The sequence below is a fragment of the Phoxinus phoxinus genome (genome assembly GCF_949152265.1).
Source record: "Phoxinus phoxinus genome assembly, chromosome: 4".
Classification (NCBI taxonomy): domain Eukaryota; kingdom Metazoa; phylum Chordata; class Actinopteri; order Cypriniformes; family Leuciscidae; genus Phoxinus; species Phoxinus phoxinus.
In genome coordinates this window covers 11,119,389-11,131,735 of record NC_136879.1, presented here as the reverse complement: position 1 = coordinate 11,131,735, position 12,347 = coordinate 11,119,389, and the positions used below count along the sequence as shown (strand labels likewise).

Below are 12,347 nucleotides of genomic sequence, written 5' to 3'. Positions count from 1 at the left end.
CTATATGCTGAACCTGCTGCCATTTCAGCAGGAACATAGGAAAGAAGATAACATTATCAAAGTTTCTGAAGGATTTGGTTGTATTAGAGAGACTATTCCTGAGGAAATCCTCTGTCCTACAGCTGAATCCATTGGGTTGTCTCTGTCTCACACTGCACTAGCAGCATCTGGCATGAGCCAACATCAGCGAGAGAGAACTCACTTAGATGACCCATATCATATCGCTCAAGATCCTTTTTATTTGGCCCGTTTGTGGAGTGCGATCCGCTCCGAACATGGATTGAGTGCATGTTACTCGGAGGAGACATTGGCCATGATTGCAAACTCTCTTTGTTCATTGAGATCTCATTTGTCAAGGCCGAGAGCCGAGAGGGTATTAGTTAGTTAGCAAATATTGACATGCCACTTTGTTCGGGGAACTATCAATTGAAATCAGCAAATCAATGCTCCTAATAGCTGCTCATTACGCACTTGATGCATTCTCAGTGTTCGCATCAGCTTTGCCAGTCAATGCAGTCAAAAACTATTACTTGACCAGCAGCCAGACACGGTTTTCACCCGAAGCCTTCAATAGCTTTGCATATGGAAATCTGTTAGCGGGTTGTTTTGTAGCTTGAACGAGGTGTGACGTTGACTCTTAAATGAGTATATCTCACTGACATGCTCATTTAAACAGAATTAATGGAAGATTTTGCAGTCACACGCTGTGATTAAGTTCGCACAATGACCTTTCATCCAGGTTTCTTTTGTGCGTACGATGCAAATCACAAAGGCTTGAACGAAACCACATTTTCTCTTCCTATCGTCGGCAGCACTCACACAAAGTCAAGCAGCATTCGTCGAGAGAGGATCTTTATTTAGACACCAGATCTTCCCAGATAAATAAAGACAGTGTTAATGGAAGAGGGGCGAGTCGGATGCGTGTCAGGGGTTTGCCCAGATAAATCATTAGATGGAAGGTTATTGGAAATGCAGGGAGATAAAAGACTGAAGAAGCCAGTAATTGCCTTAAAGATCAGACTACAAAGCATTAGCCTGGCTTTTACAAGGCCAGTCGGCAACAAAAGAGTCGTAATTTATGAGCTCAGCGTAAAAGAATAGCATAATTGCATTAAAAATTAATGCTAATGAGGTCTAAAATGGGGAAGGTGGTTATTATGAAAGTTTGTATTCATCTTCTTTGGCCTGAATGATGGCTAGTGGCTTGATTAATGGCTTAATTTCTATCAATTAGCCGAGCCAAAAATAAATAAATAAATCTATCCACAGAGACGAGGCTAAATTGAGTATTGAATTACATATCTTATCCTGATGCTGAGAGGGGGCCGGTTACCATAGAGGGAATGTCTGTGTGTGTTTAACGGTTAGTTCAACGCTGTGCGTGTTCGTAAGTGCACATTGATGGAAATGTGTATGTATACTGTATGTATATTTATTTATGTTATGTGATCTATGTAGAGTTATATCAGTGGGTTTCAACTTGGCGGCTGGGTTCGGTAGGGGGTGTAAATATTTACTTCTTTTTCTTTTCTTTGGTCATGTAAAGGAATAAAATCTTTAATAAAACTCCATGGGCGTTTTATAACGACACCAAGCTCTAAAATACGCTATTAGGTAGAATTTGTGAATAAAAAAATATTTGTATTATACAAACTCAAATCATGAACCTTTCAATATTGTTGTCAAGTCACCTTTATTTATAAAGCGCTTTTTACAGATTATCTTTGAAATAATGTTTGTTTCTGCAGTTCAGCAGATCTAGAAGAAAATAGTGCCACAGTCCGGCTTAAGTTCAGTGATGGTTCATTTCTATTGTAAAAAAGTTATTTATGAGCAATGTTTTGGCTGAGCTTGATTATTAGCAAACACATAAACACAGCTGTGCCAGTGCTTGTGAGAGGTCCTCAGGTCTTTACATATAGACATTGTGTGTGTGTGTGTGTGTTGTTTTATTGTATTGCAAGCGCTCTCGCACTCGTCTCTATGGACTGTTCATTCTCAATCAGTGCAGTGCCATCATTAGGTCTTGTTTTCCGTGCTCATGACATTCAAACGCACCTTTGAATCTGTGGCCGTCTGAGACCGTCCACCTGATGATGGGCAGTTTCTGCTTTAATTATTCCACCAGTGATGAGAGCTGTTGTAATTTTGCTCATGGAAGTAAGGCATTCAATTATAGGAATGAATGGGGCTCAGTGAGTTCTGCGTGGACTTTCCTCTGGTGTCCTTGATGAGCGCTCTCCTACTGGACCTTGAGTTGTTGAACATCGCCCTCTTGTGGTGTCCTGTTGCCACATGCACAGCGAGCAGTCCTGCCCTCTGAAGAGGAGCATTTGGAAGTGGAGAAACCGCTATTAAGAGAAAGTATTAAGGGCATTTAATCACGCTGGATATTTTGCTGGTGTCTGTTGTTCTTTGTTTCACAAATCTTGGTTTGTTTTCAATTTATTCACATCTTCTTATCCAAATCTACATTCGTTCAGGTTAAAACAACAACAGCCAACCAATCATCAACTGAACGTGTTTAGGCCTTTAGGGCAACAAGGATGGGGGATAAACATACTTCAATATAACAAAATCCCATGTCATCTCTCTTTTTCGGTGGTTGAGACTGCTATAAGGCTTGTGTAATGCAGCGACAATGGACTCTAAATTAATTTTGTGGATAATGTGTCAATATTAAATGTCAACTTTGACCTGGCCTTGTGCTGATCGTGTCTGGCAGAGATGTCTCTCCGACAGCGCTATCGATTTTCTGCTATCCGCTCGGCACGGGCCCCTCTCTCAAAGTCCATTATTTTTGATTTTCCTATGAAATACATATCTTTCCTCACTGACATCTGACAAACAGCATATGGAAGTCATTTTATCTACCAATAATGTGTTTGTCAAAAAGTATGAGGCATTAATGGAATTCCGGGCCAAGGATAGGTTGTCACTGATGTATCTGGGTGGGCTTCTGTGTTTGTGTCTATGTATCAGTCATTAAGATGTTCAGTACACACACACACACACACACAGGAGGGGTAATAAGTGTGTGATTGAGAGCCAGTGGACTGCTGTCATCTTCAGGACAGGCTGTAGACTTCTCGAGGATATTGCACCTCTGTTTTGCCTCATGCTCAAGTATGTTTTTATTACCAAGTGTGTGTTTTCACAATGTATGGACACACGCATACATGCCTGAAAAGTAAATACACCACTGAATAGTTTGGGCTCATTTTACTGCAAGTTTGTTTCTCAGAGCATGTTTGTTGTGACATCCGAAGTTAGAACTAGGTCTATAAGTGTGTTACTCGAATGAGAAGCTTGATATTCATCAGGATCAGTATTTTAGTTTTCTCTGTAGACATTTTCCAACTGTTAGCTAAGAAAGAATGACAGTGCTACAGTGTTTAAGTGCATAAGCCGTATAAGACAAACATTAGAAGCTGTGTGTGTGTGTGTGCGTGTGCGTGCGTGTGAGAGCGAGCGAACGAACGAGTGTTTCTGCTAACAGAGAGAAAACCAGAGCAAATATTCATTTATTCATTAAACGACCAGAGCGAGAAGATGTGTTGTGACAGTCGCTCCCTGGCAGTTAATGGATTAAATTAATTCCTCTCATTAGCACAGGGATCTCTCTCTCTCTCTCTCTCTCTCTCTCTCTCTCTCTCTCTCTCTCTCTCTCTCTCTCTCTCTCTCTCTCTCTCTCTCACTCTCTCTCTCTCTCTCTCACTCTCTCTCTCTCTCTCTCTCACACACACACTCACTGTGTGTGTGTGTGTGTGTTTGCGCGCCAGAGCGTTCTTTATGCCTAATAGTGTTTGTTTATGAGCATTTTCATGCATATGAGTGGAGAGAGATTAAATTGTTGGTGAATTTGAGTATCAGTAATACATTGTGTTTTATGATTTAGAATGTCTTAATTTAGTAAAATCACACAAACAAACAGCGAGAGCACTTCTGATGTTCTGACTATCAGTTTATATTCAGTCTGACAGCATGATTACGAGTTTTATATTAATACAACAGGTCAAGAAACAAGAAGCTAATATGGAGTAGCGTAAGTTTTAGACTTGTTTAGCTAGTTACTTTTGTCTGTTCATTCAATAATTCCTAGCAAAGTCCCGCAGGGCTTTAGTTCATATCAGTCCTCCCAACCACCAGAGGACAGCCAATAGCTTGACCAGCAATGAGTGTGTGCTGTGTATCCGTCCGGCATAAATATATTTCTGTAATGATGTAATTATGCAGGGCATATTAATCATTGGCATATGTATCTGATATAAATATTAGTAGAACTTGATTTGAATACAATATACATCAAAAATACCCACCAGAATAAGAGCCTGAGATACTATAATTCATTAAGATTCGAGTCTGTATACCATGCATTACTTTGCTCGGAAAGACAGCATACAGTACATGCTTGGAAAAATAAGCTCTACGTCTTCTAGACCATATGGCTGGGGTTTTTTAAGCATGACTTTTTATTTTCTGATGACTTCTCATTGACCAGCATCCACTTCAGACTCTTGGAGAACTGAAGAAAGATGAATAACTAAAGGCTACAGACTGGACAGCACTGCTATTCGTTGGCTTTGTACTAGTCAGTTCAGCATAGAAATAATGTGTTATGTTCAGTATATTGTTGGATTAGGTTAAGTTTACCAACCAATTTTAGGTAATTTACAGTTAAAAACCGTTGAACCTTGTGCATGAAGACAGTGGTTATTTAATTACTTTTTGATGTTAATGATTTTTATGAAAACAAGGAATCACTAGACAAGGTGAATAATGTTCTGTGTGCATAGCTTACAAAGTATAAATTATTGTATTAATGTAAAATTAATCTATTAATGTATTCAGAATAAAAACTTTGACATTTGCAGGATCCTACATATGTTGCAATGTGCCGTCTGTCAGCTGGTCTGATGTCGCTTCAGTGCTGTAATGAATATGAACATCACCCGCTTTCAATTTCAATAAGCAGGAGATATTCTGTACTCTAATCAAATAACCTGACTGACTGTACGGCGAGTCCTCGGACCTACAAGCTGTGTTTGGTTGAGGAACCTTTACTCAGTGAAATCAAACAAATCAAGTTATTCATTATAGATGTATATAATATATACACCATCTTCTGAGAGCAACATCTCTGACTCTTAAAGCAACACTAAATATTTTTTTTTACCTTAAAATAATGTTTCCAAAATCGTATCAGTGGTTCATCAACTCGTAACGGGTGAAAGGCACTTCTGGATCTGCTTTGTGGTCCTATATCTGCTGTAACCACACTATATAAGTTTGGCAGATCGGGTCGCGTTTCTGTAGTTCTAATGAGACATAAGAAAACTACAAATTTGACTTGCTTTACGGCAAGCGTTACAATAGTCATTATTTCGCTTTTCTTAGTTTCTGATGTCGCAATACATCATACTTTCATGAAATCATGCATCATACTCTACCTTGTCTGTGGACATCGTTCATTTCAAAGCCGGTGCTGGATAAACAGCGAGCGTGCGTGCGACGGTAGCTGCGGTAGGCTAAATTATTTACGACAGCGGTAATGGACAAGTCCGCTTCCAACCTGTAGGGCGACCGCAGAGGAAAAGTTCCTGGTGTTGCTTTAACTCCAGAGCTTCAGGCTACATCCACAGTCTGCTCTGACTACAGCATGTTTTCTAACTCCTCTCTTTTCATGTAAGCTGTGATCAGTTCCGTTTATACATCCGTCTTGATTTACACTGAAATCAATCAAATTCAATTCATTAATTTCACTCTAATATCAACAGTTCATAGTACTTAATGGGAAAAAGTTGAACAAAATCTGATTATATTAAACTGAATGAGTTGCAGCAGATTTCTCATTCCCAGCATGCTTTGTGTCAGACTGTATGAGGAGAATGAAATTAAGTTTTATTTTGTGGTGTTTGCAGAAGATAAATAAAGGCGGAAATAACGCTAATGTTTAATGTTCTAATGTTGTGGCAACTTAACACAACATATGCTTGTAAACCAACACCGATAATGTGGTGTTGTTGTTTTTTTTTATACAAGCTTTCCTTTCGGTTTCTTTCTCTCACAATCTGCCCTATTTTCCAATATTCTCTTTTCTCCTCCATTTTGTGTGTTCTTGCTTGTTTAGACATAGTATGCTGTTGTTTTGCTGGAGTCAGGTGGTACTGACACACTGAACCTGGGCAATGGGATCAGGACACAAGCACTGTTTCTACGTGTGGTGAACAAACATGCACTCCCGGCTCAACAGTATCCAGTAGATTGAGTTTTCAGTTCCTGTGGTCTGTGACCAGTTGACCTGCCCTGCGACCTCTCGTCTGTCCACTCACCGCTCTGTTTTCTGTTCTTCTAGAGGAATTATCTCTCGCGGAGCAGGTGAGGAGGATAAAGGATATCGAGGCCATTGAGAGTGACTCCTTTGTTCCTCAGGCTTTCAAATCATCTCGGGACGCCACCAAGGTACATCTCTCGCTCTCTCCCTCCCTATTCTTTTTGCCTTCCGTCTCATATCTATATATTCTTTTATTTGATTTCCTTTCGCCGAGTTATGTAGCGTTTGTCTGCAGATGAAATGATTCCCATTAAATTCCGTTTGCTCTGTCCACTTGCGCTCGGGCTCCTGAAAAGCTTGTACCCGTTGGTGGGCCGCACCGGGCCTCGTTCACTCTCTCCACAGACAGCTTTACTGAATCTGGTCCCGCCAGCATTCACATTCACCGCTCAAATTAGATTACTAACAAATGCTCACAGATCTCTGTGGTCTGAGACAAAAGGTGACAGTTGAAATGAGCCTGTATGATAGATTACAGCCCAGAAGGGCCGGGTGGCTCTCCCGAGCTGATCTCAGATCTGTCTGTGCAGACTTCAGTGCTCCACTGAGATGAGCTGAACTGATGCTAGACCAGCACTTAACATTACTTTACCTGCATGCTTTTTTTCTTTCTGAATGATGTACAAACAGCTCTGTAGATGGAGCAATAAAAGCTCCATCTAAATAAAATGGAGGACATTCTTTGGACAAACACAAATACACACAGCCACACAATAACACACATTTGATTCTTTCAATAATTTCCATTAGATGTAATTGGATGCTCTGAGCTCTCAGCTACACTTTGCAGCCAACTCTCACTTAACAGACCATGGCCTGGATGTTAGAGACAGGAATCTGGTGGGATCGTGCTGGATACAGAAAGGACAGGAGACAGCAAATGCTTTCTGCAAGAGTTATGATTAGACTGATAGAATCCATGAACAAGGTCAATCCCCTTGGACTAACCTGCAGATAAGTGTTTGCTCAACTTTACTCTGCTTCAAGATGACTCATTATGGGGTTCAAACCTTCAACCTTTCAGCTGCACCCTTTTAATTCCAGTTTAAATGGGTCAATCAAATTTAACTTGATCTCTTGAGATAAAATAGCTCATTGAGCTCATTGAACTTCTCAGTCCAAAATGAGCATTATTCAGATCTGAAAAAGATGCAAAATCCTTTTAACGTCTGCTACTTACTGATGTCAGACAGATGAATGTATTTGAATTCTTTAACTTGACCACCCACATTTAAACATCAGCAATGGCTAATGGGAGATCAAAACCTTGTTGCTGCCGGATCATCATGTAGTCTTTTCAAATCGCTATTGAAGCGATGCCAAAAACAGCAGCACAAAGCCTGTTTTAATCAATCTGATTTTCTCACGTCATGTCATTGCGAACCTGTGTGACTTACTTTCCTCTGTGGAACATAAAAGAAGATTTTGTTTGGTTTACCAACAAATCAGATGTTTCATTTTTTTTTCGTTTTTTGCTCTAACCCTAACAATGCACCCCAAACCAGCTAATCATGGTGTTCAGACTTACAGACAGGTGTGTTTCACTGGGGGTGTAGGCCACCAGCCCTCCTGGACTGCAGTTGATGAGCCCTGCTTTAACGGGTCTAAATTATGACTATTTTTGGCACCGAAAAGTGTACCTCAAAAGATTAAGACATGATAGCATTTCGTTTTAATTAAGGTAGGGTATGCAATTGCAGAGAGGCTAGCAATAGCAAGCTAGCTGTGAAAGCATGAGATCCCACCCTCCCTTCAGAGCGTCTCCAAAGCCACGCACACAAATGACCTCATGTCTCATAGCACATAATATTACTATAATAATTAACCTAAACAACTTAAAGAGCACTGATCTGTACCACCTGACTGCTGCAGATAATATCAGCGTTGATAGTGTTTACATAGTAGCACATGAATCTGAGTCTGAGGTAGAACGTCACGGGTTGCCGTCTCGTAATTACTGTTAGGACATGGTGTGAACGCAGCATAAGCTCATTGTTTTAGTTCAGGAGGACCTGTGAAAGACGGCTGCTGTGGACTCTCAGTGACTGTCTGTCCAGCCTCATGAAACACGCTGACAGACCGAATGCAATGATCGGATGAACATGTTTAGAGACTTCAACAGAAGATATATGTACATGTTTTAATATTATTGAGTCTCAACCAGAATAACAAAAAGTGTTGTTTCAAAAAAACAACAAAGCCTACCCTACCCTTAAACAACTTGATAAATATGTGTTCGGAATGATGGAAACATGAGAGCTCTGTGTGATTCCTCAGGGGCGTTGTAAAAGACACAACTGTTTATTCACAGGTGACTGACGCTTCAGAGATCAAGAAAGAGGCCGAGACTATGAAAGAGGAAGTCACCGTTCTGCCCATCTCCATCACATACAACGACAGCAACAGCCTGGCTCACCCCAACGTAAGAGTGTTTCTCTTGTGTGTGCCTACTTGTCCATATTATATTACTTTTTTATTGGAAACCCTTAAAAAAAAAAAAAATTTGACATCAAATAAGACATTTGTGTCGTAGGCCTTACATGCAAAGTTACAATAAGCTTCCCAAAAGGCCTCCAATCAATAATTCTCTTCTCCCGAGACTTATTCCCCTCCGCCCTTGTAGAAATTGCCTATTTCAGAAGCTCCACTTCTTGACAACCCACACAGGGCCCTTCTTATGCACCCTCAGTAATATTTGCAGACAGAATTTCCTATGAAAGTGCGCTCCATCTCTCTCACTCGGCAAACTGGGTTATGTGTGACGGATGCAGATGAGCTCGACAGGCTGATCTATTGCAGCAATATGCCCAAGGCGAGAGAGCCCTGATCACCAGTAATGATTCAATCATTTAGCCACCACCACTTACTGTATCTACTGTAATTTCAAACTCGTTATCTGCGCTTCGCTAGGTGCGTTGAGAGTCAGAGGAGGCTCGTTGTCATGTCGCAGAATCGCCTACGAAGAGATACGCAGGCGACATACACCCTCAGTCTATTAGCGCTGCTCAGCACGTGTTCCCAGTCACACAGAGACCCCGCAATGAGTGCTACGGGCGGACCCTAACCCGATGTAAATCACACGCTTATAATGCGCACGCAGCGGATGGAAGTGATCAGTCTTTCCCAAGCAGAGATTTGATTTCATGCCTCTCGTGTTTTTTGGATGAAGGAAATGAGTGATGAGTGTTGGAGAAGAATCCGGAACTTCCAAACTTAAGGAACTCATAAGCACAACTAATGCGGGAATCACTCAAATTCTCCCTTTATGCTGACATCCGAATCAACCGCGTGTATTACCCTGTCTGATGTGTTTATGATGCAATACCATTTACAGTTTCTCCAAATCTAATCGCAGCTGTGATTGTCCTATATTAAGCCAACCGAGACAATTAGAGAGCAGACTTGGAATCCATTAGAAACCAATAGGAAAGATTTGTTTCAAAAGGATTACTTGCATTTTAGATGTATAACATCAGCAGACCTTGGCCAAATCCAGACATTGTCTCACTTCTGAGGGGAGCAAACACACATGTTGTAGACGGACTCGGATGATCCGATCTCAATAAGATTCTCCTGCACTCCGGGTCATTCACTTGTGCTTCACAGATAGGGATCGCAATGTTTGTCGTGATAATACAGTTTATTATGCATTTCTAATCCAATATACAATTATTTTCAGTTCATAAATAAGAGATCTTCAATATACTTCAATCATTTATCCTCCCTACTAACCATAACAACATTGACACATTTATATGTTCTGTTGTCCTGCCTCATGAAGACGTCAGTCTCGAAACGGTCCCTGTGATCACAGCAGAGCGGGAGCCTGTTCTTTACCTGTGTTTCACTAAAAACTGTGTGTTTCAGAATCATCCATTGCACAGCTGTGAAAGAATATTAAGTAGAAAAAAAACTACATTAAAAATACTTTTTCATTCTTCATTTCTGAGAAAAAAAGGTTTTATTCTCTCACCTGTCGGTGTATGATTCAGATCGTGTGTGTTTCTGTGGTGATGCTGTATGATGGACAGAGTAGTCAAGTACTTTAGAAGTTCATTGCACTTTAATAGTCTAAATGAACTGAACTGAACTGGCTCTCACTCTCTTGCAGTTGTTCATGGATAAAGAGGAGGCAGAGAGGTTGTGGTTGAACAGACTGGTTTCTCTGCGTCAGGAGAGGCTCATGGGAAGTCCGGTGTCCTGATGACATCCAGCTTCTTCAGACCTCAAACCAATGCAGATGTGAACATAGTTTTAGCCTCTGGAGCTCCAACATCTCTCAAGAAGGAGTAAGTGCACCTCCTGCTGGTTTCTACGTGAAATATCTTCCAAAATGTAATTTCAGCATGTGCTTATTCTGAATCTTAGCTGGTTTATTAGTTTTACTTTATAACAACTGACAATGATGGTTGTTTTAGTGTAGTTTTTTTTTACAAATGCTTTGTCTTCTAGCTCTTTTTTTATGTTTCAAGCAGACATCCTTCTCATCAACATGAATGTATGGCAATTGTATGTAGTGTGTGCTAGTTTTTTTGTTTTTCCTTTTTCAAAATAAATGATCTTGTTGTAATTCTTGGACATAACTTGTGTTGTGGTCGTTAAACAGTTTAAAACTGCAGCCAGTTATACGAACTCTTTTTAGTACAGAAGGAGGATTCACTGTACACTACCTGAGTGTGCAGTTTTAACAGTTACGGAGAGTAGCACTGTTGTCTTTGGATGAGCTGTTATTCATGATCAGACTTCGTAACGGACTTGAGTTTACAGGTTGAGAGAGGTTGAAGTGAGATTAGCATTTACTAATGAAATAAATGAAACTTCATATCAGAGACTCAAGAAAAGACAGCTAGGACATGAGCTCATGAAGGGTTTCCATTACAAACAGAGAACTTTATTAGGAGCCAGTCTACAGGCAGAAGACAACAGCTGCAATGCACTCTTTTTACTCTTAATACTGATGTTTCCTGATATAACTGCATCTCTTGCTCAGTTGTGTTGGATTTACGGTGGTTTCGGCAAAGATGAGTTTGAGCAGGATCTAGTTGCAGTGGTAACTTTAATTAACAATAACTCAAATGAACAAACGCTCAGGAGAGAGATCAGGACACGGGAATGGAACAACCACTAAAAAAGATACATACTAATAGACATAAGAACAGACAATGAACTGAACAGAGAGTGTATACAGTACACAGACTGAATGAGTGGAAGGGCAGGTGGACATTTGCTATGGTACAGTAACACACACACTAGTAGGTCAACTAAATAAAAGAAGAAATGAACACAGGAATTGAGAACACACAAAACTAAATCAAAATCAGCATAAAGCTGACAGTATGCAGCCCAGTTATGGGGGTTTGTGTGGGATGTCACTTCATTCTGCAAACCCTTCCATTTTGATCAGTGCCTTTGTAACTCACCATCAGGAGAGATGTCATATATCAAACATATATCTCCAAACACACACAGACGTCCTCTTTCTGCTAATTAGAAGTCTAAATTCTTCCAGCTACTCAAGCAAATAAGTTAAAGATTACATATTATGCCCCTTTTCACAAGATGTAATATAAATCCATGGTGTCCCCAGAATGTGTCTGTGAAATTACAGATGAAAATACCCCCATAATAATTTAATATAGCTTGTCAAATTTGCCCACTTTTGGGTGTGAGCAACAACGTGCCGTTTTTGTGTGTGTCCCTTTATATGCAAATGAGCTGCGGCTCCGCCTCCGTTCAGAAGAGCCGATCCTTTACACGAGCTTCGGATACTCGGAATAATCTCAGAATCCAAAATCTCAGAAATAACCAGTAGCTTTTATGGAGACTCAGGAAGAAGTTGCAACTTTTAGACGCACCTGGACTTTTCTGAACGGTTAGTGGACACATTTATGCAGTTACATTGATTCGTCTCATCGACTTGCATGTACCATCATGTTTAACTTTTGCACAAATTGACACTGTTCCCTGAGGTCTTTATAAGACAGCTGTGACATTTTTTGGTCAAATAGTGTTC

General features: G+C 40.4%; 1 protein-coding gene across 3 annotated transcripts in view; it reads left to right on the top strand.

The window, feature by feature from the left end:
* rsrc1 (arginine/serine-rich coiled-coil 1) overlaps positions 1–12,347 on the top strand; it is a 143,367-nt gene that overhangs the window by 127,902 nt on the left and 3,118 nt on the right. The window contains exons 8-11 of one of the 3 annotated variants that reach the window (XR_013797400.1): positions 6,356–6,462; positions 8,646–8,756; positions 10,446–10,623; positions 10,787–10,911. Coding sequence is in view for 1 of the 3 variants with exons in the window: in XM_079610940.1 (XP_079467066.1) it covers positions 6,356–6,462; positions 8,646–8,756; positions 10,446–10,538 (311 nt within the window). In the remaining 2 variants the exon portion in view is untranslated. Of the gene's footprint in view, positions 1–6,355; positions 6,463–8,645; positions 8,757–10,445; positions 10,916–12,347 lie in introns of those variants that run through there. The other 2 variants (XR_013797399.1, XM_079610940.1) reach the window with 2 other exon arrangements.